Source organism: Lontra canadensis, unplaced genomic scaffold (genome assembly GCF_010015895.1).
Source record: "Lontra canadensis isolate GAN:19392208 unplaced genomic scaffold, GSC_riverotter_1.0 scaffold3, whole genome shotgun sequence".
NCBI lineage: Eukaryota > Metazoa > Chordata > Mammalia > Carnivora > Mustelidae > Lontra > Lontra canadensis.
In genome coordinates this window covers 38,425,340-38,451,605 of record NW_022630997.1, presented here as the reverse complement: position 1 = coordinate 38,451,605, position 26,266 = coordinate 38,425,340, and the positions used below count along the sequence as shown (strand labels likewise).

Below are 26,266 nucleotides of genomic sequence, written 5' to 3'. Positions count from 1 at the left end.
GGCCCCTGCCTGCATGTAGCACCATCACACACCGCTCATCCAGGCACCCAGAGTCCTTGCTCAAGCAGCAGGCAGCGCCTGGTGGGGCTGTCTCTATTACTCACAGCCCCGCACATCCGCTCCCCTCTCCACTTCAGAGACATGTCACACAGAGGAAGGTGGGTGCTGGTACTCCCTCCCACTTGGGGAGTCCACCCTCCCATGGCCCTCATGTGTCTTCTTGCAGTTTTGGATCTGAGCAGACCCAAGGCTAACTCCCCAGGCAGGTTTTTGGGAAGGCAGCTGTGGCACTCTGTGGCTCTTGGCTGGTTTTATGAGGGAAGCAAGGCCTGTGCTGAGGTTTCAGATGGCACCCCTGGGTAAGTCTGTTAACAGGCTTCATCTGTGTTGGAACCAGGCTAGCTCAGTTCAGAGATAAGGGGAGTGGATATGGGAGAGGGTGGAAGATGAAAAAGTGACTTTTTAACCTTAAGAGAACTTTCTAAGTCAACCTCATGGGTACAGGGCCATGTCCTCAGGGCCAAACTAATTTTAACAGAATTTAAACCAGAGAAGGGCTAAAGGTTCACGTAAAGAATTCTGGATTCAGGATCCCATCAGGATGCGAGAGAAAGCATTCATCCTGAGAGACCCGACAGTTGATGGTTACACTCAGAACTTTCAGGAATCAGCTAGAGATGTCTGAAGAAGTAAAGTGTGATTCTGTGTACTACAACTTGAATTGTGAGTGCCTGCCCTACTCCCTCCCCACCCTGCATCCACCTCTTTAATCAGCCAAACCATCTTCTCCCTCAATAATAAACTCACATCTCTTCAGTCTGCGCTGCTGTTTATTCCAGGGGCTGGATACGAAGAGAAAAATTAGCAATGTTGCTTCAGAAGCAGAGCTTCCCAGGTGCATGGAGCCAGAAGGTAGGGTCGAAATCCTACTTTCACCATCACCTCACTCCCAATTAAGCATTCTTGGTTTTCCAAGGCCCCCTGGCAAAGAAGGAAGAGCCAGGGCAGTGGGACTTGGCTCTGGATAGGAGAGGGAAGGGCAGGCTTCACGGAACATTCTCCAGATGGAGTAGTGAGCAGCAGCCATACCACTTCTCTTGTGACCTTGGCCCAATCTTATGGAGCAAATTCAGTACAAAGCATCATAGTCTCTGGCAGCAAAACCCTTCTGCTCAGATAAGCTATGTACATTTCTTTCTTCTGTTGCACAAAACCCCATCACAAACCTTGCGGGGTCCTCCTGTAAGCGCTCCTCCAGGCCTGACACGAGCTCTCAGTTGTTAGATTTAATCTTTTAGGAACCTGCTATGGCCAAATGGGGCACACCGCCAGCTCTAGGTCCCTCTCCACCACCACCTGGGCCTCCTCCCTTCCTGTCTGGGTGGACCTTTCACCCCTGCCTGTACCCAGAAGGGCCTTACCCCACCTCTGCCCCCAGGCACGTTTTAGCCCATAGCTCTGCACCTGCCCTGCTTGCTCTGTGGCTATGGGAGGCAGGGCCCCTGCACAGATACCTCAGTGGGTGTGGTCACCGCTCAGGCAACGCAGGGGCCTGGACCAGCTTCACCCCATTACCTCCACGCACACTTGACAGTCCCCACCGCAGTGGGCTCCAAACTCTGGCAAGACTTCTATCGGCTATGAAGAATGGGTCCCACTCTTCTCACAAAGGCATGGTCCACCCATGGAGGTCAGAGGTAGACAAAAACAATGGGGTATGGGGCGCCTGGGTGGCTCAGTGGGTTAAAGCCTCTGCCTTCAGCTCAGGTCATGATCTAAGGGTCCTGGGATCAAGCCCCGCATCGGGCTCTCTGCTCAGCAGGGAGCCTGCTTCCCCCTTTCTCTCTGCTTGCCTCTCTGCCTACTTGTGATCTCGGTCTGTCAAATAAATGAATAAAATCTTTAAAACAAAAACAAAAACAAAAAAAATGGGGTGGCCGGAGGCCTCTGTAAAAGATGTTTGAGAGCAGCTTGGGCCTCATGACGGTTTTAGCTCAGTTACAAATCCTAGGCAGTCCCATCTGCTTAACCAGTTTTTCCGGTGATACTTCAATGCTGGCTTTCTTGGTTTCTATAGCCTCTTGCTTTCAAATTTCAAAAGTAAAGCCAAAATAGTAACAACTCCAGACTCTTCAAACTGAATAAATAAATAATAGTGATAACATTTACATGAGTAGGCCATGTTGAGAGACTCAAGCATGACCAAGCAACAGAAAAACCAGAATAGGCCCTGGTCTCGGGCCCTACAGCTGGCTCTGGCTCATGGTGGGATACTCCTGAAAGCCGGTGGTTGGAAGGGTGAGCTGAGAATGAGCAAAGGTGCCTGGCTGGGGCCTCCTGGCGAGGCTAGGGTTTCAAACAGACAAACCTCAGTTCTCCCAACCAGGTACTGTGGTGTGATCAGGGTCCTGGGTGAGCTGCTCCTGGGGACGTAGAGGCCTTCTCTGCTCGACAGCACTGGGGGGATATCAGGGACTTTCCCAGAGAGCACAACCTCTCTGGGTCAGCTGCCAGTCTTGACCCCTTTCCAGACAGGACAAGGAGCCGAGGTCAGGAATGATCTCCTCTTCCCTGAACTATGTGACAAGGGGGATGTGGAATTCATTTGTGTCGAAGATCAAGGGTCTCCTGGGAGGGCTTGGGTCCCTGTCAGCCTTGTGTAGCAGCTTGAAGAGCCCAGTTCCGATGTTCATGGGGATCCCCATGATGATGCATTCAGACACTCCTGAAATCAACCAGATAGGGCATTAGATGGCTTTTCACCACACAGGTGGGCTCCCAGCTCTCCTCTCCGTCTGGGCCACAGCTGCTCTGTAGGCTGGCCTTCCAGAGCACTAAACTCAGACAGACAGATATTGAATGATGCTCGCAGAACCCTGACTTTGCCACCCAATGTTTCCTCAGTTTAGGGCCTAGAAGAAAAGCAAACAGGCTGACGGTTAGGACAAATGCCTGTGGAAACAGCAGCAGAAACTCGTTCCCTATGCTCATGGGAAAAGGCTGGGTCAAGCTTAACAGCTTACCAGCACCCCGTGCCTTGGAAACCCACAGCCCTAATGGGAGACACTTGGAAGGCAAGGCCCCTGCAGGGACAGGAGGAATGCAATGGAGCAGATTTTCTCTCCGAACTCCACTCCAGCTCTGGCTCAGACTTCTGGTTCCGTAATAAGCGAGTGCTTGCCTACTCTATTCCAGGCTTTGTGCTATCAGGAGACCAGAGAGACAAACTGCCAAGCTAAAGACCAACGTGGACTGAGGGCTGACTCTGAGTTAACAACAATGTAAAGGGCAAGGAAGGGGAAGATTTCACAGTGCGGGGTGGGGTGACCATGCCAGGCCACCATCAAGGTGGCAGTGTGTGGGGCTGCAAGGCCCAGCACCTCGATGGCAGGGTCGCAGCACTGGCCGTTAATTCCACTGTCAAGCACACTCACTCTTACTTTGGCCTTGACCTGTTCTTCTGCCCCAATCTCTGCTCCTTTTTTCTTTCCTCTGACTTATCTTAAAAAATGATATAGTAATTTTTCTTTTCCTCTGTCTGCAACCCGTGTCCCTTCTGAAAAGAGAAGAATTAATCTTAGGAACAAAGCAGCGGCATGTGCCCTGCCGGAGACCTCACCTAGCCAGCACCTGTTTGGCAAATCCATGTAAGACTGGGAGACGAGACAGGAAATGGCCATGAGGAAGCCAACCTCTGGTGATAAGGATGGCAGCCAGGCTGGGAATCCCTGCTTGGGCCCGATGAGTATGTGACCTTGGCCTAGCTACTGAGCCCCCTGCAGACTCTCTTCTTGGGCATGTGGTGCAGGAGGCAGGGAAGAGCCAGCCGGGCAGCAGGTAGATGGTGACAGCTCTGCCAAGGCCCTTCTCTCCCAGGCCGCCATCAGAGATGTGCTGGGTGCTGTGGGGAGGCGGCCGGTGCAGGGTGAGACTCGTCAGCCAGTAAGCTAGTTCCCTGTGCGACTTGTGCAAAGGTTTAATACCTGTCCCTATAGACCTGCTGTGCTCAGTGCATGCAAGGTGCTGGGCCTGGCAGCTCTCCTTCCCCAGAGGTCATGATAGCAGGGCCACTAAACGCTGCTCCCTCCTGTCAGCCCTGGCACCATACAGGAGGGCAGGATCATACTGGCCCACCGCATCTCTAAGGTCTAGAACACTCACTGGTGCCCAGGGTTGATCTTTTCTTCTTTGCCCCAAAAAGCTGTCTGTACTGACAGAGAAGCCTTCTAGCAGATGAGGGGGGATACAGGGAGCCACAGCCAGGATGTGGAGATAAAAGATATCATTTCCTGGCGATTCACAGACCTGTACTCCTGGGGATAAAAATACATTATATGTTGATTAAAAAAAAAAAAAAAAGATATCATTTCCAATTCTGTGATCTGTGACTTTATGCTCTGCCTACTCAGTTTCCTCACCTCCTGGGAATCCTCAGCCACAGTCTCAGCTATAAACCACAAAGGCCCTCTGATGAAAGTCTTAGAAACACCAAACCTACCACACACGGAGTCCTTCTGCCCGAAGTAGGCAGCATCGAAGAGATGGTCAGCTGTCTTCTCAAAGGAGGCCAGCATCAGCACACTTTCTTTCATCTTGGCCAGGCCAAACCTCGTAATGCCCAGGACTTCACCCTGCATTGGGGGAGAAGGAGTCAGGGTTGTACTCACACCACTTACAGAACGCCACAGCAAACCACACCCTCTGGCTCCCCTCAAGAGAGTCAGCCCAAATCAGTGAAGCAGCTGTTCAAGTCAGTCTCGGGTCAGGATAGGACCCTCACTGTAATCTGTCCCACTGGCATCCCCTTGAGGGCTACCAGTCACTGACGACAGGGATCCTTACACTCCCAACCACATGCTGTTGGAACAAGTAGTCATGAACTGAGAGCTAGAATTCAAAATCCAACTTTTAAAGAAGAGAGTACTTCTGAAGATGTTTATTATGGCTCAAAAAATCCCAAACTCAAATAATTTAAAAGCCTCACAGTAGGGAAAGAGTTAAGTAAATTTAGGTGTTTTCATTCAAGCAAACGCTGCACCATCATTAAAAAAGTATATTTCTGGGGCACTTGGGTGGCTCAGTTGTTAAGTGTCTGCCTTTAGCTCAGGTCATGATGCCGGGGTCCTGGGACTGAGCACCGCATTTGGCTCCTTGCTCAGCGGGAAGCCTGCTTCTCCCTCTCCCACTCCCCCTGCTTCTGTTCCCTCTCTCCCCATGTCTCTGTCAAAAAAATAAATAAAATCTTAAAAAAAAAAAAAAAAGTATACTTATGGGGCCCCTGGGTGGCTCAGATGGTTGGGTATCTGCCTTTATTATTCACTTATTTTTAAAGAATCTTTTTTTTTTTTTTAAAGATTTTATTTATTTATTTGACAGACAGAGATCACAAGTAGGCAGAGAGGCAGGCAGAGAGAGAGGAAGGGAAGCAGGCTCCCTGCTGAGCAGAGAGCCCGATTCAGGGCTTGATCCTAGGACCCTGGGATCATGACCTGAGCCGAAGGCAGAGGCTTTAACCCACTGAGCCACCCAGGCGCCCCTGGGTGTCTGCCTTTAGCTCAGGTCATGATCTCCATCCAGTTCCTGGGATGGAGCCCCACATCGGGCTTCCCATTCAGTGGGGAGTCTGCGTCTCCCTCTCCTTCTGCCTCGCTCAGTGCTTGTGCTCTCTCAAATGAATAAATAAAATCTTTAAAAAAAAAGTATATGTATAAAAACTATGTGACATGGAAAATAGGCAAAAAGTTACATGAAATGGGTAAAACCCATAAGCCCACTATTCACTGCAAGTACATAACACAATATGTGCGGAGAGAATAAGACCAGGAGGCAAGACTTAAAAGTGACAGCCTCTACTACAGGGAGGAGGAAACAGGTCATTTCTCTGTCTGCTCTGTCATCAGGGACAGGTTCCTATGGGGAGGCACTATGAAAACCTTATGGCACTGCTATGGGGCATGCGTACTACTATGGGGAATGGATACGTTTTGTAGAAAAAGAGAAAGAAAATGACCAACCTCATTTCCCACCTACCCTCCCCTTCAGATCATGGTAACTTATCCTTTACCTGGAAATGGCTACAGAAATGTGAGGAATGGGTTCAATAGGAAATAAACACCTTGGTTTGCCATGGAAATCCCCGGGCTTTTGGCAATGGCTGGTTTTGCTCTAGGATAACATTTCTAATCAGGACAAAAGTAGTAATGCCTCACCTCCTGTCACAAGGCTGTAAGTTTCATACCAGAGTTTCACCAGAACACCCAACCCCACGCTTTGGTCTTTGAGCAATGGGGACATCCTGTTTTCTTTCTGCGGCGGTCATCACAGCCGCGTGTTCTCCAGGCAGCTGCGAGCTGGCTGGCGTGCCACGCCCACCCACGAACCTTATAGGTCATCAGGTCGGAGAGCAGCATCACATGCCTCCTGTCGATGCTCATGCCATGGTTGACCATCGTGTACTGGATTTCGTTGATGATCGTGGTCCGGGCAGCTTCGATGCCCAGCGTTTTCTCCACCTACAGAGAGCCAGGCTGAGTGCAAGCAGCCTCTTCTGACACGCCGGCCCAAGTCCTCCCCACATCTTCCTCTGCTCAGCAGCTTCCCAGCACACTCTAGGCCCTCTGCCAGAAACAGGCTGCTGGGTAATCTTTCATGCAGACCCAGAGAAAACAGTAGCATTTGTCACACCAGTGTGCTGGGACAACCCTGAGGTGACTCAGGGCATGAATGGTACCTCATAGGTGTTATTGGAGGTGGTGCGGGTGCCCTTCACACCATGGGTAGCCATGACTGCCCGCAGGTTATCACCCTCCACCAGGAGCTTGTACTTCTCCTTTCCGCTCTGCTCGTCGATGTGGATGACAGCTCTGGAAACTTCTGGGATGCCCTGCACCACCACCTGGACTCAGAGACACAGAAGGCTCAAGGCCCAGCGGGGCCCACGGCCGCCCCCCTCCCCCATCGTGGTAGCCTCTGAAATCACATGGCTGTGAGAACTGGGAACGTCATGCCTGGGTTGTCACCCTGACCAGCTCTGTTTCTCAGTGGGGTTTATCGGGAACATAACAAACCTGAAAGTACCCGTGTGCTGTTAGGGCTTAGGGAGAAAGCACAAGTTCAGGCGGCCGTGCCTCAGTCTACATCAGTTTTACCACAGAACACACAGGAATCTAACAGGTAGAGTTTGTGTGGCTGAGCAAAGATGGGAAAAACCTTAGTACAGGGGGATGTGGCAAGAAAGAAGAAATGGGCACCCCTCTCAGTCTCTGTAGTGACACAGTCCTCAGGTTTCCTGACACCTGGGTATTTGGGCCACAAGTAAACACAGTCTCTCCACCTACAAATGTCCAGGCATTAGGCTGGGTGGGGCCTCCAAGAGGGAACTTCTGTCTCACCTTGGGGAGATCCTCTTTCAGGAACTGCAGCACATAGTACATGGAGCTCTTGCTGTTCTCTCTAGGGGTGACACACACCACAGCCTCGCCATGAACAGCCACATCGCCAGGCTTCACGCGGAGCTTGGACATGCAGATGGAATAGCGCACGGTCTCAGCGTTCACCTACAAGGTGACCAGACACGGGCCGCCCACCCAGGATATTACTGACAGGGTTGGAGGCTTTGATTTCAGTGTTTCTTGGCCTTTTTTCATCACTGCCCCCTGACAAGCCTCATTTTTTCCCTTACTCTTATTCCTCACCATAAAATCCTAACATGTGACATATTGTATATTTGCTTATGTACTGCATAAGTATGTCTACTTTACTTATAAACAGAGGAGACTTTCTTCACAACCTCCCCTTACCCTAAACCAACTTTCGCCCCCACTGAAAATGCATGTTGCATTCACAGTAACACACACAGGCTCTGAGGTGGTTCCAGGAGGCAGGGGGCTGGAGAGCAGGACAATTTGTGTTAGTGAAGCCTCCCCTTCACCTGACCTCACCACAACTGCTCATGGGTCACATGCCTGGATGCAACTCAGCCCTGGTTCAAGAGTCACAAGGCACGTGGCCAGAGGTAGGCCAGAGAAGTCCCCAGCCTGGAGACCTGACAGCTCAATTCTAGAATCACAGTCTCTGGGCAACACGAACTTGATACTTGAGAGAATGGGCTGAGACACAATGTGGCCAGGATGGGTGCTAACTCCCTGAGAGGAAGAGGAAGGTTCCAGGAAGTTACTCAGTTTGCATCCCTGCCTCAGCTGCTCTGTGAGAAAGGCTGACAATCTCTCGATCTTTACCTGACCGTGAACACCAGTAATACTAAGCCAGACTAGTCCATCCAGCCAAAAACACTGGCAGAGCCAGCCAGGCGCCATGCTGGGGCCCACACATGAGTAAGATACAGGTGGCCTTTATTCCTGCCAGACCCTCTAATACTGTGTCACAGCAAACGGCTATCACGGCCTCACAAAATTCCTGTGTCTTTAGGTGGGAATGTGTGTGTCAGGGTCAGGTTCAGAGAGAGAGAATGGGAAGGTACGATAGACTCTTACAAAACAGAAACCCAACAAAGCCTCGCCTCCTCGATGCTTCTCATGCCTGGCTTAGCTCCTGCTCGGCGATCAGCGCCCATCCTGGGACTCACAGAGGATGACCTCCTACGCACATTTAATGACGTGACTCACTTCTAGTCTCAGAAGTCTGATCCGTTCCAGGGAGAGCTTGACGAGGATAAAGCAATCATCTGGAAGAAACACTTCTTCAATATACTCTGAAATCTGTCGTGTCAGAAGATCAGAACATTACACAGTCACTCTCCCGCTTTCAAAGAGCATATGCTGCTCATTTTGAGGGACCCAGGAGAGCATGACCCCACTGACTAGAAGGCCCACCACAACGACAGTTTACATGTGCGTGCTCGCCACACTGCTGCTCCAAGTGCTCTTGTCACCAAGACAGATTTCTTACCTCTCCCAAGAGGGTTTTCTCGATTCTGCCCTTCACGAGGCGAGCGTAGTCTGCGTCGTCGTCCTTATCCAGCTGTGCCGTGATGATCGGGGTACTGAGAGAAGGCAGGGGCAGCGGTTACAGCCCAGGAAGGAGCCCACGGGGAGGCCGAGGCACTATAGGAATCCTAGTGCTAAAACCAGCTGCGATTTCTGAAGCACTCACTAGAGGCTTCACATTCTTATCCAGACTTTCTCTGTTTAGAATTCACGTGCAACCGACTCTAGCAGTGAATGAGACGATTTTCAGAACATTCTTCCTGACCAAGTGAACTGACCTCTTCCTCTCTGGTCCTAGCAGGTAGTTATTTCAATTCTGTACTGACACTTAATGCTCGTGTATCAGAGCTTCTGCCACCCCTCCGTCCCATCCACATCACCCCCTCTCCAGGTTGACACCTGCCAATCACTTGCTCCCAGCTTCTGCCCTCCCTGTCCTGGCTGGTGTCCCCTGGCCATACACTCCTGGGAGACCAGAGCAGTCGGAGCGGCAATAGAGCTCCTGCCACCCTGGACGCCCACCAGTGCTGCTCTAGAACACAGTGCCATGTTCCCTCATTGGATGCTATCTGTCATCACTCTGGAGGATTCAGATCACAGGTGAATCATCATGAGGTCACAGAAGGCACTGTAACGTAGTTCTATCTTTTCTGGTCTCAGATGACCTATAAATCCTACCATGAAATCACTAGGGAGTCACAGACTGTGGCCACAGCTCAAGTGACAGACTCACCAGTCAAGCTTAGGCTGGGAATAACATCTGAAATTTAAATTGACACAGACCTATTGATACAGTCTTTCCAGCCATTTTTTTTTTTTAATGTTTCTTTCTTTCATGTGACTTGTGGCCACAAAGAATGACTGCCTCACTTGTGACTATACCCAGTTTCCACTTATCTTTTTCTCAATGGGGTTTTTAAACAATCCGGATCTGATGAAGGCAAGCATGCCACCAGAGCTGACAATACTGCCTACTAGACTACCAGCCGTAGTTAGAGAAGCACACGACAGGCAGCAGGAGAACAGAAGGGAGGTGGAGGGAAGCACCTGATAGCCTTGGAAGCATTGATGATCTCTTTGATCCGGGGTACACCCAGGGTAATGTTCATGGAGGCCACACCCGCAAAGTGGAAAGTCTTCAGGGTCATCTGGGTGCCTGGCTCGCCAATGCTCTGGGCACACAGTGCGCCCACTGCAGAACCTGGCTCCATCTGTGCCCTAGAAGGTAAGGGTATGGAAGAAGAGTCCAGTAAAACTGTTGGGAAGAGGCTTCTGATTATCTCTTTTCAACAGAAAAAAATGCAGGTGTTGTCTGGGTCAGGAGGGAGTATGCTATGAGCCAGGCCGTGCTTTGACGTGAAGAACCTGGCATGGATCAGCCAGAAGTGTAGATGGGGGGCCGGGTGGGGGTGCCACAGTCCAAGGGGCCCAATAATGGAAGTGAACGTTGTGTGGCTACTTGTGGTCCGCTTGCAGTGACTGGGCCCAAACATTGATGGCCTGGAGAAGATCCAAGAGCTCTGCTAACAAACGGTGCCAATGGTAGACAGTGTAGCTGGCACCCCCAAAGCATACTGGGAGTGACTCCATGGGGTAGACACTCAGAAATGCCTTTGCAATTATTTCCACATCTTGGAACATCCAGCCTGCCTCCCCACTGGAGCCCCTAAGAAGAGGTGATGGAACCTGCTCGCATGCTGGCACTGGAAATGGAGTGGGCAACAGGAAGGACAGGAGCCCCATGCGCCTGCCCCACAGTCTAGGCAAATTAGCATCTGTACCTCATGTACTTGTCCCTACAGGTCTCCAGGAACTTTTCGATTTGGGTGGGAGTGATCCGGTCCAACTGGTACAACACACGGGGCTGGAGGGACAGAAACCAAGTGAGGGGTCAGGCTGTGGGACCCGAGCCCATGAGGGCACCAGAGCCCATTGGGGAAGCCGAGCGCTACCTCTGTGGTGCCATTGTCGTTGATGCCATATTTATCTCTGGTCTTCTTGATCTTCTCAGAAACGCCCTTGACGAAGTTTTTTATTTCCTGAAAGATTACACAGCAAACATCGGTTGTGCATTTGTGGGGATTTGGACGGCAGTTTGTTTTACAAACTTCGGCAGAGTGATGAGCCCACCAGTCTCACGATGGTTCATGACACCATCTCTGCCCTTTCCACGCACCCGCCTGCACAGCCAGTGGGAGCCACGGCAGGAGAGGCTGATGCGGCCACCTTCTCCTCTGCTCTCCCAGCATACCTGTCGCCTGCATCCTCCCATCCTCCCAGCTTAGAGCGGCTAGAACTTATAAACTCGCAGTTTCTAAACAGGCTTATTTTTGAGGCTTTCTTCTGAAGTTACTGTCAACTGAGGCACCAGCTAAGGCATAGCCTTGTAGATGCCATACACATTTCAAACACATGGTTTCGGCTTGCCTTCATTTCAAAGAAGACACTCCTGAATCCCTACTTTTCTTTCTTTCTCTGACCCTCGCCTCTGCATCACCCCCACCCCCAGTCTTACTTGCCCTTCCCAACAATCACGACTTGGTAAGGATTCCGGGAAACCAGGCTGGGAATGAAACATCAGGGTGTCTGTGGTCCCCTCTGCATTACAGAGTAGCAGTCTAGGCCCCAGATGGGGACTATATGGAGCAAGGAAGGTGACAAGGACATCATGTGGAGGAAGCACAGGGCAGGGCTAGAGGCCACAGACCTACATTTTCTCGTAATCACTCAAGGGGGTAAAACTTATCTGTTTTATAATTTGTGGTGTATCTCTGACACAGACAAGCCCTGCAGTCACCCCTGGAGCCAGGATCTAGAACCAGGATCGGCCAGCACTCAAGGAGGACTTATGGAGGAGGTGATGGGCTTTAGAGAGCTATGCCCATCAAAGCCTTGCTCCCAGGGCCTCATGCGTCAAGCACTGTGGGACCGACTCTAAAAGTACTTCCCAGGTGAGCGGATGGCACACGCCATGCAGTGACAGTAATCTTCCAGAAGCCGCTGTGACACAGGCCTGGGGGCTGGCCATCAGCCACTCTAGTTTGATCCAGGGGTGTTTTTTGAGAACATGGGAAAGAGTGGCTAGACTGCACTTCGCCTCAGTAGCCCCCTCATTGAGTTTGGACAAATAACAGTGGCAGTGAGCTTAACGGTCACTCTTGAATGTCAGTGCAGGTACCCAGCTGCTCTATGAGGGTGCTTGAGGGAAGATCCAAACACGCAGGCAGTCCAAGGGTGGAGGGAATACCGTCATGGCTGCAAAGCTTTAGGAAGTCCTATTTCTTGATTCCAAGGCAGGCTGAGGGACCACAAGGAGAAAACCAACGTAACCCCCTACCTAAAGTCTAACTCCATCTATATCACATAGCTGAAAATACCTGTTTTGTATGAAATAAATATTTTAAAGCAGATGGAACCAGCAGCCTACTCTTGGAAAAATAAAACCCTATGGGTATTCATACAGAGCTTAAAACTTACCAGAACCCAGTTCTACCTTAACCTTGCAATAATAAGTCTCCTTAGCCTCCCACAGACCACCTAGCAAATCCTAGTTAACTATGTTTCCTGAAAGCAAAAACCCTAATTCTTAATGTATTTTAAGTAGCCTTAACTTTTATTTTTTTAATTTATTATTATTATTATTTTTTAAAGATTTTATTTATTTGACAGATAGAGATCACAAGTAGGCAGAGAGGCGGGCAGAGAGAGAGAGGAGGAGGCAGGTTCCCTGCTGAGCAGAGAGCCCGATGTGGGGCTTGATCCCAGGACACTGGGACCATGACCTGAGCCGAAGGCAGAGGCTTTAACCCACTGAGCCACCCAGGCGCCCCAAGTAGCCTTAACTTTTAATATACAAATGGTCCAAGGCTCATGGGTGGTTCCCAGCCAGCTGCTGCCTGGCAAGGTGAGCCCTCCCCGTGAGGTGGCACTGCATCAACCCCATCACTCTAGAGCGGAGGGCACTGATGGGCTCAGGGAGGTTACAGGCTTGGCCAAGGTGGCAGGCCTCTCCCTGAAGTCAAATGATTTCTCTGAAATCTGCTCTTGGGGCAGGGGGGTCTGCAATGTCCTCCTTGCCCACTGGCAATTTCTGTTTCCTTGGAGCTCAGCTAACCAAAGGGCTGCTTGAGGTCCATCATATTCTATCCCTTGCTCATGAACGTAGCTTTCTTGTGATGACTGTGCTTATGGGCCAACTCTCTTCCTTCTCCTTGAGAAAGTGTGGAGTATGTGAAGGGTACTATGCCTTTCCACTGTCATTCCACACAGGAAAGGACTTTTATTAATTTACAAGATCTTAAGAGTTTTCAAGAAACTCTCCTTAAGGGGCGCCTGGGTGGCTCAGTGGGTTGGGCCTCTGCCTTCGGCTCGGGTCGTGATCCCAGGGTCCTGGGATCGAGCCCCGAGTCGGGCTCTCTGCTCAGCGGGGAGCCTGCTTCCCTTCCTCTCTTTCTGCCTGCCTCTCGGCCTACTTGTGAGCTCTCTCTGTCAAATAAATAAATAAAAAACAAACAAACAAAAAAAAAAACTCTCCTTAAAAAAAGCTCTCCGGGTTTACTTACTGATTGTGAGATGGAGACCACACTTTCAGGTAGTCCGTGACTGCAAACCAGAGGGGGGGGGTCTAAACTGCAGGGGGCAGTGGGACAATCATTCCTGCATGGCTCTGCTCAACACAGGCACTCTTAGCAGCTGCTGCTTCATCTTTCCTCTGCATCATTCAGTGCGGAGACTCTCTGACATTGGTGATTTCCTCCCCCAGCCTACGCATCTAGCTGTGGCTGTGTTCTTTAGGGCAAGCTGCTGATTGGCAGCTGGTCAAGGCTGCCCCACTGCTGGCCCAGCGAAACCACAGCAGGAGCTGAAGGCTGAGCAGACCCAGGGCATTTTCATCTGAGGAACTCTGCACACACGAGTAAAAGAACATGCACCAAAAACCATTCCTCAGCTTAGGGGAACTGGAAAGAAGGTCTTTCAGCTACCACCCAAATGGAATGCTTCCAGTGGCTTTGCTGAAAGGAACAATTTTCCTTACACAAAAGTTAGGGCGAATTTTCTCAAAGTTAGCTTTAAAAACAAAAAACAAAAACCAAACAAACAAAAAACCCAAACTCACTTTGTAGAAATGAAAACTGAAATAAGCTACTAAGAGTTCAGCTGAATCAACCCATGCATACTAAAAGGGACTCACAACATGGCAACTGGCAGGCAATTAATCACACGGATAACCAGCAGTTATGTTCTAACACTCACTCCCCAGCACATCTGCGAGCACAGGCTGCGGCCTCTGGCTGGCCTCAGCTCTGGCACAGGCTGGGGCTGGAGAACACATGAGGGGGTCAGACACATCTGTTCTGGCCCATGATTCTGGACCTGAGTTCATTAGGTGGTGAGCCCCTAGAGGGTATAGACACATTTAGTCATCTTTGAGGCGTGTGACATGTATTGAGGGCTAGAAGGAGTGCTCACTGAGGAAGCACACACTGCAGGTCGGGGGGCGGGCACCCGTTAAACCCTGTCAAAGGCAAGAAGGGAGCCAGAGTGATCAACAGGGAAGCCATGTGTGCCAGAAGTGGGGCAGAAGCCTATCGAGTCTGGGGTTGGCCGACAGCCGCACTGCTGCAGACTTCACCCCTAATGCTCAGCATTCCCAGCATGCTCAGTGCAGTACCTCGTTATATTTCTCATAGCCTGTCTCAGTTAAGGTCTTTGAGGATAAACAAAAAAGTAAGTAAGTGAATATAATCATATATAAAAACAAAATCACAATTCTAATGTGTTAAAAAAGAAGAGTAAGGGCGCCTGGGTGGCTCAGTGGGTTAAGCCCCTGCCTTCAGCTCAGTTCACGATCTCAGGGTCCTGGGATCGAGCCCCATGTCAGGCTCTGCTCAGCAAGGAGCCTGCTTCACCGCCCTCCAACGCCTGCCTCTTTGCCTACTTGTGATCTTTCTCTGTGTGTCAAATAAATAAATAAAATCTTAAAAAAAAAAAAAAAGGTAAGAAGACAAAACAAAAGGCACTCAGCCCAGCCATACTCTGGGTTTTAAACTTACTAAAATCTGGAAGAGTCTCTTTTTCCCACCTTAACATATAAAAGGGTCAATATATAAAAAGAGTCAAGAGCTTCCTTAACTAAAACATTTAAGTTTCGCTTTACTGCTGTCATTTCTGACATACTGAAAGGGACAGATTCCAGACAATCCTGTGCTGCATTTGAGTCACCAGTTGGTACACAAAGGCAACCATTTACTGGTTTTTGTATCCCTTTGCTTTTGATTGTAACCATGATTATAAACAGGAAGGAGCTGCCTGAGCAGGTCAGTGAAATTAAAAAAACAAAAAACCAACAAACTAAAACACCGTAAGAGAGGGGCTTCTGGGTGGCTCAGTGGCTTAAGCCTCTGCCTTCGGTTCAGGTCATGATCTCAGGGTCCTGAGATCGAGCCCTGCACCAGGCTCTGCTCAGCAGGGGGCCAGCTTCCCTCCTCTCTCTCTGCCCACTTGTGATCTCTCTCTCTGTGTTAAATAAATAAATAAATAAATAATCTTCAAACAAACAAACAACGTTAAGAGGCTATCACGGTAACAGCTCCCTGGAAGAAGGAGGCTGGCTAACTCAATAAACTTCGGATCCACACTATGGTAACAGGAAGAGCAATTTAAAACATCACCACTAGGGGCGCTTGGTCAGCTCAGTGGGTAGAGCAGGTGACTCGGTTCCAGGCCTGCGTTGGGTGTGGATATTACTTACAAATTAAATCTTTTTTTTTTTTAATTTTATTTATTTATTTATTCGACAGACAGAGATCACAAGTAGGCAGAGAGGCAGGCAGAGAGAGAGGAAGGGAAGCAGGCTCCGCCAAGCAGAGAGCCCGATGCGGGGCTTGATCCCAGGACCCCGGGATCATGACCTGAGCTGAAGGCAGAGGCTTTAACCCACTGAGCCACCCAGGCGCCCCACAAATTAAATCTTTGAAGAAGAAAAAGTAAACACACCACTAGGAAAAAATCACTAGGGATTCACAACGACTGTGGAAAGAGCTGGTCCCTCAAGATGGGGAAGTAGATAAAGGGGTTGATAGGGACAAGGTTAAAAAAAAATCAGTTCTCTAAAGGAGTATTTTTCTAGCAGGGAGACACTCAAGTGAGAGACATACACTAAGGTCATGACATAAATTCTTTATATGTTGGCTGGTGAAATTTTGCCTGGGCCAATCCTGAATTTTTTTTTTTTTAATAAAATATTTTTTTGACAGAGAGATAGGGAGCACGAGTAGGCAGAGCAGCAGGCAGAGGGAGAGGGAGAAGCAGGCTTCCTGTTGAGCAGGGTGCCTGATGTGGGGCTCGATCCCAGGACCCTGGGATCATGACCTGAGACAAAGGCAGACGGTTAATTGATTTGAGTCATGCAGGCGCCCCAATCCTGACATTTTTAACAAAGAAATACTCTTAATGTCCTCCTCCCCAGCCTGTGCCAACCATCTCTTGGGGATGGCCAAGCTGCTCCCCCGCTGCTAACCCCCGGGAGCAGAACTCACCTGCAGAAAGCTGTCCTGGCAGCAGAGGAACTCCGTTTTCTTCATGATTGATTCAGTGGTCAGGACCAGTTCATTTTTACTTAGCGCAGGCTCACTCTGACACGGGAAGACTGCCTCGAGTATCAAAAGGAGATAGTGTGATGTGTATGGGGGTGACCAAGGGAGGGGGGCAGTATTAAGTGAATGAATTTATAAGAGACAAAATGACTATTCTCAGTGCGAACTTTTACCAACCTATGATTTTTTTTTTCTTTCAAAATGTATTTTATATCCTACCTTTAGTGTGAAGGTGAAAAGAGGATAAGCCCACTCCACCCCACACAAAGACAGGGAATAGTGCGCATTGTTCCGTTACTCCTCAATCTTCACCCCATCCCAGATTTGTATTAAAAATATATATTGTTGTTTTAAAAAAACCCAAACATTTCAGAAGTGAAAAATCCCATCCCTAAGCTTGTGGGATTTCCCAAAAGTTTTAATGGCTGCATATAACCCTAATATATGGGCAAATCACTACATATCTGATCTATACCTCACTGATGGTTGCCTTTACTATAAATGATGCTGGAAAAACACTCTTGGCACATTTAGATCATTTCTGTAAGGCAGATTTCTATAACTGGAACTACCGGGTCAAAAGACACCCACATTTAAATTCAGATCACTATTGTCAAACTACCTTCTGAAAAGGTTGTTCTAAATTATACCCCCAGTTAAAATATGTTTTAATAAAAATTTAAAGTAAACTTTCTTTTCAACACCCACGGCTTTTAACACTGGAGTGTGACACGCTGCACTAGACAGAGAGAAACCCAAAGCCCTCTTCTGTGCATTCAATCACTACCAGTGCTAGGCTTTGAAACTGAAAAAATATTTTCCCTTAATATTTGGGAAAATTAAGCAGAGCACACAAGAAGAAAAATACTAACCCGGTAGCTGGGTAGAAGTAACTGAGGCATTAACTATGTGTGAAACTCCAGAGGACACCTGCATTCTAAGAACACATCCTCAGAAACATTCTAATCCCAGATATAATGCTAAATCTTACTTTGATGTTGTCCAGAACTCTTTTGAACTCTAACGGTTCATCTTTTCCCTCCATAGCTGCAGGATCCAAGCCATCTCCCCCGTAAATGAACTGGATAATGTCACCCGTAGAGCTTCGGACAGTCAGATCATACTGTGAGCAAAGATCTTCAAGGGACTTGACAAGCCTTCTCTGAAGGAAAAGAAAGAGAGGAAACAAACTTTCAGTTGCTTTCAGAAGACCAGTCACATGTACAGAGGATGGGATCTGCACACTAAGTTTCAAGGTTACTAGTACTTTTATCAGTTAAACCATTTTATCACAAATCTTTTAGGGGTGCCTGGGTGGCTCAGTGGGTTAAGCCTCTGCCTTCGGCTCAAGTCATGATCTCAGGGTCCTGGGATTGAGCCCTGCATTGGGCTCTCTGTTCAGCGGGGAGCCTGCCTCCCCACTCTGCCTGCCTCTCCACCTAATTGTGATCTTTCTGTCAAATAAATAAATAAGATCTTGAAAAAAAGAAAAAAAAGGAAAAATTTTTAAATAAGTGTCCGACACTCAGAACAACAAGCTCAAAGTGGCCTGACAGCCTATGCAAGGGGATTTAGAATATGCTCCAACCTCATGCACCTTAGTGTACTTTTGAGTACATGCAATTTAAGCCCCATCGCCCCCAAAGGACTCTGCAAACACTAGCTGTTTTCCTAGGCTGTTTTGCCTTCCCTTTCTTTCTCCCTAAAGTATAAATTAATGCAACAGCTTTGCATTTCTAAACACAACTTAATCCAGGACCCCTGTGGACTTTAATATGAATTACAGAGGATCAGGTGCAGGCCCTCTTCTGGGAAACAGGGGGAAGAAGAGAGAACAGGGACAGCATTGTGTCTGAACCAGCAGGCAGCAGCCATTTCTCAAATCTGCTTAGGGAGAACCTTCTACCAGCGGAGCACTCCAACTAGCAATGGGATGGTGGCTCAGTGAATTAAAGAGAGTGAAATCTTCCTCCAGGCAACTTCAAAACAAAAATCCCTCATGCCAGAATAAATTTATTCTAGGTTAACACAGTGCTCTGGGAAAGTCATACTTTCTACTTCAAAAAGGTAAAGTCAGAAAATAAAGTCAAAAGACATTGTGGCAAGAGTGGTGAAAAGCATTTCACAGTCTGTTGGGTTTCTGACAAAAGCAGCACACTCCAAAACTGAAGGGCAATTTCCCACCCAAAGATAATGAGAAGGGAAGTAGATCGATGAGGATACGCACATGCAGGAGAGCGTCTGGACACAGCTGCCTACTGACTCGAGTCTGATCCCCCCCTCAGCCTTGTTTGCTCTGGCTCCCTCAGCCACATCCCTGCTTTATCAGTCCTGCTCTCCCAGCCTGCAAAGGGCTGTGCTTCTCAAACTGGAGTCCACAGTGGGGAGAAAGGGGACACAAAGCCACAGCAAGGGCATGGCCCACAACTGGGAGATTTAACTTCATCTGGTGTTATGAGGAAACAAAAATATTGAAAAAATGTAAAAGCAAACACAGTTCATAGAGGACAGAATAGAAAATGATAATTAGAGAATGAAAAGAAATCCTCTGCTTGTGGTCTTGTGGAAGAACAAGGCCGGGATGTATTCTCTCTCCTCTACCATCCAGGGTATTTTTCACCGCAGCTGGAGAAGCGCAGGCATTGCAAAACCCTCTAGTTTCATTCTGGCCCCCTAAGCCTATTACCCTGGAGCTGTGCGAACAATGGAGAAAGAGCCGTCTCTCCAAGTGGCCAAGGCCTCTGCCGGCACTGGAGTCCGTTCTCGGCGTCAGTTAAAATGATGCTAATTACGGTCACACACACAGTTGCTGTGTGAGAGGCAGAGTCCTCTCAGTGATCGGGAGGTACTACTATCCCCATCTTCATGGGGAATGAAGATGGGGATGGTAGTACCTCTTAGGACGCAGAGGCCCAGTGCGGCTCAATGCTGTGTCCCCAGATGCACTTCCAGTACATTCTCTGCAGAGCTTTGGTGTGTGTGGTTCTGGCCTGATCTAGTTCTCTCGAGGTACACGGATGAAGGGAACACATTACCTTGTTAGGCTATTTATTTCTATGGCACCTGAATTTCTCAAGTTTTCCTTTTTAATTCTAGGACTCGATAGATTACAGCTCATGTACAAAATATGTAAACACTCAGCAGTCAAAATCCTTAGAACTCTGTACTGCTCGGCCGCAAATGGCCTACATTTCTTTGAATTACCTGCATGTACCCTGTTTCAGCGGTCTTTACGGCTGTGTCAACGAGACCTTCCCGGCCAGCCATTGTGTGGAAGAAAAACTCAGTTGGAGTCAAACCGGAATAAAAGCTATTAGCCACAAAGCCTTTGGCAGCTGGGAGCTAAAGAGAGGCAGTGGGGGGGTGGGGGGGGAGAGAAGAAGAATCAGACAAAAAAACCTTCAAGGTCCACAACTTTAAAACCCATTCAAATCACAAAATGCTCCACCTTTAGACTATAAATACCCAGTCAGTGCACTCTTATGAAGGGGGAGACTTTATAAGCGCTTTCTTAAAGGGGGAATAACTTGCCATAAACTATCCTTTCCAGAGACAAGACAAGAGGTCCCAGTCAGGGCTGGTGCTGGTGCCAGTGGCAGGCAAATGGACCAAGTAAAGTTGGGACGCCCCCAGCCTCTCCTCCAAAACTCGTCAGTCTCCCTTAGAACTCTGAGCTTGACATGCACAGCAGGCACCATTCCAATGACCACTTGGCTAACTTCTAGTGAATTCTGATCTTGGGCAGAGACCCTAAAATGTTCCTGGGGCTGTTTGGATACAGATAGTACCTACACACTCTTAGGACAGCAGTCCTGTCTCCTCAGGAGGGGCTGGACAGAAACCCTGCAGTCCCATGGGACAGGAACAGCTGGGGCATCTGTGCTTTAATGGGAGTAAGAGCTGACTCCAAATACAGAATCTGAGTAACCAAATCTACTCTAAGTTCCTCAACTAGATTTAATAGTTGTCTGCCCCTCAGTTCCAGAAAAAGCCCAGCACAGATTTGTCTATCTCTGCTTATATCAGCGCTCGAACCACAAAGCCAATGAAACCAAGAGGTCTGAGCTTGAGGGGCACCTGGGTGGCTCAGTCAGTTAGTATCTGCCTCTTAATTTTGGCTCAGCTCATGATCTCAGGTGTGAGATCGAGCCCTGTGTCAGGCTCTGTGCTGGGGGTACAGCCTGCTTAAGATTCTCTTTCTCCTTCTGCCACTCTCCCTCTGCTCACATGCATAAGCACGGGCTCGCTCTCTCTCAAAAACAAATAAACCAAAAAACTGAGTTTGAGAACTCAAGAGGAGAATCTGGAATTTGCCGGCTGTTTTGGTGTGGTTCCTATCATCACTATTTTAAAATCACCATACTTTGATGTCAGTGCCCCCCAAATAAGCATACAGATTGATCATGCATGAGGGAACTTTATATTCTGACTACTGAATGTAAGCTCGATAGGACTCTGAAATCCTCCTTGGAGAGAAAACAGGAGAGGGTGTCGACCTTCCAGTTTTATAGCTTCGAGTCTTACAAGGCTCCTACATGACTCCATTGGGGATGAAGAGGGTAGACCCCTGAGTAGCCCTGGCCTCACAACCCCTCCTCTAGGGGCTCCTCGGCTGGTGGCACGTGCTTCCGTTCCTCTCCTGTGCCATCAGTTGCCCTTCAAAGTTCTGCCTGAGCCACTACACTTACCTTTGAGTGCTTTTCAAAGTGAGGCAAGGACCTGTTTTCAAAGCCATCTGGCACTCGAGAGCCACTGATGGCCTGCTGTCCCACACAGGCAATCATCTGTGATATGTTAATGAAAGAACCTGGGAAAACAGGTCAGGAATATAATACTCGTTTACCAAAATCACATTAACTGAAGCATGAGCAGATCTGTGGGATAAAACAGGACCATGACATAGCAGGCTCCCAGTCTAGGACAGTAAGAGCCAGAATGAGAATAGTACAAGGTAGAGCCCTCGGTAACAGAACAAAAGCAGAAGGAGGGTGGGCAGAGCTCAGCAGGAAGTTAGCACTTTGGGACTGGAGGAAAGACTTGTAGGTGAGGCTGCAACCGGGCTGAACTGTGGCAGGACACTACAATCTGGACATGAAAAGGATGAGGAGAGGAATTCCAAAGTCAGTGGAAGAGTGGGAAGGAAAGACACAGGAATAGGAAAGTGGGGGGCATGTATGTGTACCAGGAGCAGGAAGTATAATACCGAGAGGAAAGGCAGCAAAGTTGGACTTTATTCGGCTAAAAATTTTTTAAAGAAATAAAAGCATGGAGTTTTTGAATCTGAGTGCAGTACCATGAAACTTAACGCAGGTTCTAAATAACTATGAAATTTAAGTGTTTTGCTATTGCATTAAATACATTAGTTCAGAAAGGTTATTTAAAAAAAAAAAATAAGGTCAAGTTGGCTTAAAGCATCTTTAAGCTCTTAAATCAACACGTATTGTACAAGTTCCTCCAGAGGAGTTAAATGACTGCAGTGCAGACAATTCTCTTTCTGTACATGTGATTTAAAAAGCTATCCCCTTATAAACGGAAGGTCTGAAGTTGTGATGCATACGTTTGCAGGCACAACCCTGGCCAGCCCACACAGAGAGTGCGACGGCCGCGGCAGCCCGAGATGCACTCACCTTTGGAGCCGCACAGAGCCATGGTGAGCGGGCTGTTGCTCTTGTCCAGTTCCCGGAGGCAGGCGCTGCCGGCGTGGTCTCGGATCACAGATAGCTCCTTCAGGATCAGAGCCTGGCGGGTGGGGGAAGAGAGGTGCGTGGGGGCTCTGCCGACTACCAACATTCAATCTGACACTTAGGGGAATTTGAAAAAATTTAAGCCAGAGGTCATTATTTCCAAGCAGGGTTTCTGAGCCTTTGAAGACCAAAATGCCTTATCTATAAAGACCCACATCTTCCACAAGGTTCTAAAATCAGTGCTTAAGGTAAAACTGGTAAGTAACAAAACCTTGAAAAATCCTTATTTTTTAAATCCTTTAAATGGCCCGTAAGGTAGAATGCGAATGGCCCTGTGCATAGCGAGCGCCCTACAGTACAATATGTCTGTATGTATTTTACCGTATGCATCCACATCCGCTTAAATAAACATACGAAGTATAAGCCAACGTGTAGCATAGAGTGAAGGAGAACTGCTTGTACTATTTATAAAATTTACCTCTTTTTACTTTCCAAGCACAAATGTGAATTCCCACAAGAGTGTGTGGTAAGATGTCTCTACAAGAATATTCTAGTCTTTGAGCTCAGGCTGTCCTTTATCAACTCACAGTTTAGGGTGCTGAACCAGTGGAGTCAGGTTCCATGAAAGCCAAGTGCTGCTAAAGGCCCAAGTTACAAGTCAGTGAGAAACCTGTGTGTGTCTCAGGACTCAGTGAGATTAAGAAGGAGCTAATGGTGAATAGGGCCTACAACTCTTCTTTCTTCCTAGTTCACAAAAAATTCCATCAGAAAATTTCTTACTGTTTATCTGTTCTTGCACACTTAGGTGAGTTAAAAGCCCTTAGCCAGGGGCTATAGGAGAGGAAGAAGAGAGCCAGGCAAAATCCCGGTGCAGTCAGACTGCTGATACTGGCTGCCTGAGAGAGAATGCAGGGCTCATAGAGGCTGGTGGTCGTTCTGATTCTGACACCTGCTGGTCAAGTTCTCAACTAACCTAGTTTCAGAGGGGACAGGGGCAGGCATGTGACTCTCGGACATGAATTTTCCCTCTTCTGTGTCCTAATCTCTTTTGAAGTACATCTGTTGCTTTTTATTTTATTTTTTTAAGATTTTATTTATTTATTTGACAGATAGAGATCACAAGTAGGCAGAGAGGCAGGCAGAGAGAGAGAGGAGGAAGCAGACTCCCTGCTGAGCAGAGAGCCCGATGTGGGGCTCGATCCCAGGACCCTGGGACCATGACCTGAGCCGAAGGCAGAGGCTTTAACCCACTGAGCCACCCAGGCGCCCCTTTATTTTATTTTTTGAAGATTTAATGCTTAAGTAATCTCTACACCCAACGTGGGGGCTCAAACCTACAACCCGGAGATCAGGAGTCATGTGCTCTACCGACTGAGCCAGCCAGGAGTCCCATCAGACCATTCATTTAAAGAGCTATGGTTGCCAGTCTCTACTGGAAAAATGCTAGAAACAGAAAGGGTGGAAGCACTGGAGTACCAGTAACAGCAGGGGTCTAACTAAGTCTGATGCTGAGGCAAGAGCTGCTCCACGTGGTCAGGGTGAGCCGATGGCCGCACCGAGGACCGAGACAGCCGCAGGGGATATAAAGGATCTAGTTGAGAGTCCTCCCCTCATTAAATGAATGAGCACACACCAAGGAGCAGAGAGCTGACCTGGGGCTAAAGCCACCCCGTGCTGATGTCCCCCTCCCCTCTGCTACCAACTCTTCGGGCCCGCAGCACAAGCCCACGCGGACCACGTGGCTAACCCAGCTGAAGAGCCCGACGCACCTCCAGAGTCTCCTCAGCAGTGCAGCCGGGCTGCTGCTGCAGCTTGCCTGTGTTCAGGGCTTCGATGTACTCATCACATTTTTTATAGCCAGCATTCAGCAACTCATACTTGGCCTTCAGTAGTCCCTGACCAGGTGTGACATCACCAATCCCAATGGAGAATCCACGGTTAGCTGCAGAACGGTTGGCAGGTGGAGCAAAAAGAGAGGGCCATGAATGGTCGTCAACCTACTACATGGAAACAAGTTTACACCTTCAAACAAGGTGTCATGATCCAATTAAATAAAAATGTATCACGCAGTCCCTCGCAAGTTACATAAAAATGACCAAGACTCACTGAATCCTGTCAGAGACCTTACAACCCAGTGAGGGGCAAGTCCTGTCCCTAACTAATTACAATATAAAGGAGACCAATATTAAACACTAAAAAGCAGCCAGAGAAAGCCAGCAATGGAAAGTGAGCCATGTGACTTCTGGTTCTAAGATACCATCTTAGAGAACTTTCTGCCCACACCCCCTTTCCTTCTTTAGAAATCATTCCAAAACACAGAAAAACCCCATCCTCGAGGGAACCATACCCCACCAATGACTTAACCTAAGATGCACAGAAATGGGTGGATGAGAGGCACCTGCCTTAGCAGTGTGGGGAAGGGATGCCTAAGAGTGGCTGTGGATATGAGGACCCACGAGACTGGGAAGGCTCAGAAACTATAGCACCAGCTTCTGCAGATGCTGGAGATGATATAAGGGTTGGAAGCAAGGAAACCTGGTGGAAAACCAGTATTTTCCTGTGGGAGATGGAAGTTTGCTAATGGAACTAGAGAACCCTGGACTGGGGGATAGTAGGTGCAAAAAGATGGGAACGACTGGGAAACAGGGCACGAGGGAAAGTATATTTCATGGCTGTGATCCCTTGGACCCTTTTCCTGCCTGGGTCCCAGAATCCTGGCAAGCAGGTCTCAACCACTGGGGGACAGGCAGTGGGGAGGGGAGACTGAGATTGGAAGATATGTTCCTGGAGAAACCAAGCCTCCCTAGAGGAAAGCATTACTGATAGGGGCATTTGGCAGTTCCTCAATAAAAATTGGCTTGCAGCTCAATCAAGGAACAAAAAGAAGCCCATCAATTAACAGACTCCATTTCTAATCAGTGTTTGGTGCCTTACTCCTAAAAAATTATGAATGGATAGCCAGGGACCACCAAATGTTTGAGGAAAGTCTTCAACATGAATGACTAAAGACAACAAAGACACAGAAAAATGAAACTAATAAGAAGATTAGGGGGCAGGGGACCTGGGGGCTCAGTGGGTTAAGCCTCTGCCTTCGGCTCAGGTCATGATCCCAGGATCCTGGGATCGAGCCCCGCATCGGGCTCTCTGCTCAGCAGGGAGCCTGCTTCCCTTCCTCTCTCTCTGCCTGCCTCTCTGCCTACCTGTGATCTCTGCCTGTCAAATTAAATTAAAAAAAAAAAAAAAAAAAAAAGCAAAGAAAATTAGGCGGCAAATGAAACTATGAAAAATACTGTGTCTGATAGAGAAGATATATCTAGAGATCAAGAACAGGTAGCCAAGGGGCGCCTGAGTGGCTCAGTGGGTTAAGCCTCTGCCTTCGGCTCAGGTCATGATCTCAGGGTCCTGGGATGGAGGCCCACATTGGGCTCTCTGCTCAGCAGGAAGCCTGCTTCCTCTTCTCTCTCTCTGCCTGCCTCTCTGCCTACTTGTGATCTCTGTCTGTCAAATAAATAAATAAAAATTAAAAACAAACAAATAAACAAAAACAGGTAGCCAAAAAACAAAAACAAAAAACCCCAAACAACACAAAACCCTGAAAAGCAAAAAATTACCTGCAAATGAGAACAATGGAAAATATCGTTGGAAGCTAAATAAATGATAGTTAAATTAAAAAAAAAATCAATAGAACAATTCATTTTAAAAGATAAAAGGAAGGCCGCCTGTGTGGCTCAGATAGGTAAGTGTCTGATGACTTTGGCTCAGGCCATGGTGTCAGGGTCTAGGGATCGAGCCCCATGTGGGGCTCCTGGCTCAGCGGGGAGTTTGCTTCTCCCACTCCCTCTCCCCCTACTCCTGCTCTCTCTGTCTCAGATGAATAAATAAAATCTTCAAAAAAAAAAAAAAAAGAATCCAGAAATGAGGAGATGGACAACAGGGAAAAGAAGATAAGGAAATCAGACAGCCCATCTAGAAGTTCTACTTATGCAATGACTAGGAACTACAAAAAGAAAGAACAAAGATAATTAAGGTGAGAAAATTACCA

The 26,266-nt window shown here is 48.3% G+C and overlaps 1 protein-coding gene across 1 annotated transcript in view; it reads right to left on the bottom strand.

The window, feature by feature from the left end:
* Positions 1 to 2,456: 2,456 nt before the first annotated feature.
* The window catches only part of POLR3A (RNA polymerase III subunit A), a 47,427-nt gene continuing 23,617 nt past the window's right edge, over positions 2,457 to 26,266 (bottom strand). The window contains exons 16-31 of the mRNA XM_032839033.1: positions 23,994 to 24,166; positions 22,168 to 22,279; positions 21,229 to 21,347; positions 19,745 to 19,882; positions 17,532 to 17,702; positions 16,484 to 16,597; positions 10,898 to 10,984; positions 10,727 to 10,809; positions 9,993 to 10,163; positions 8,908 to 9,001; positions 8,625 to 8,717; positions 7,392 to 7,556; positions 6,731 to 6,895; positions 6,381 to 6,512; positions 4,499 to 4,631; positions 2,457 to 2,725 (exon numbers count right to left, since the gene is read on the bottom strand). Coding sequence (XP_032694924.1) covers positions 2,577 to 2,725; positions 4,499 to 4,631; positions 6,381 to 6,512; positions 6,731 to 6,895; positions 7,392 to 7,556; positions 8,625 to 8,717; positions 8,908 to 9,001; positions 9,993 to 10,163; positions 10,727 to 10,809; positions 10,898 to 10,984; positions 16,484 to 16,597; positions 17,532 to 17,702; positions 19,745 to 19,882; positions 21,229 to 21,347; positions 22,168 to 22,279; positions 23,994 to 24,166 — 2,099 coding nt within the window. The 3' untranslated portion in view covers positions 2,457 to 2,576. The remainder of the gene's footprint in view (positions 2,726 to 4,498; positions 4,632 to 6,380; positions 6,513 to 6,730; positions 6,896 to 7,391; positions 7,557 to 8,624; positions 8,718 to 8,907; positions 9,002 to 9,992; positions 10,164 to 10,726; positions 10,810 to 10,897; positions 10,985 to 16,483; positions 16,598 to 17,531; positions 17,703 to 19,744; positions 19,883 to 21,228; positions 21,348 to 22,167; positions 22,280 to 23,993; positions 24,167 to 26,266) is intronic.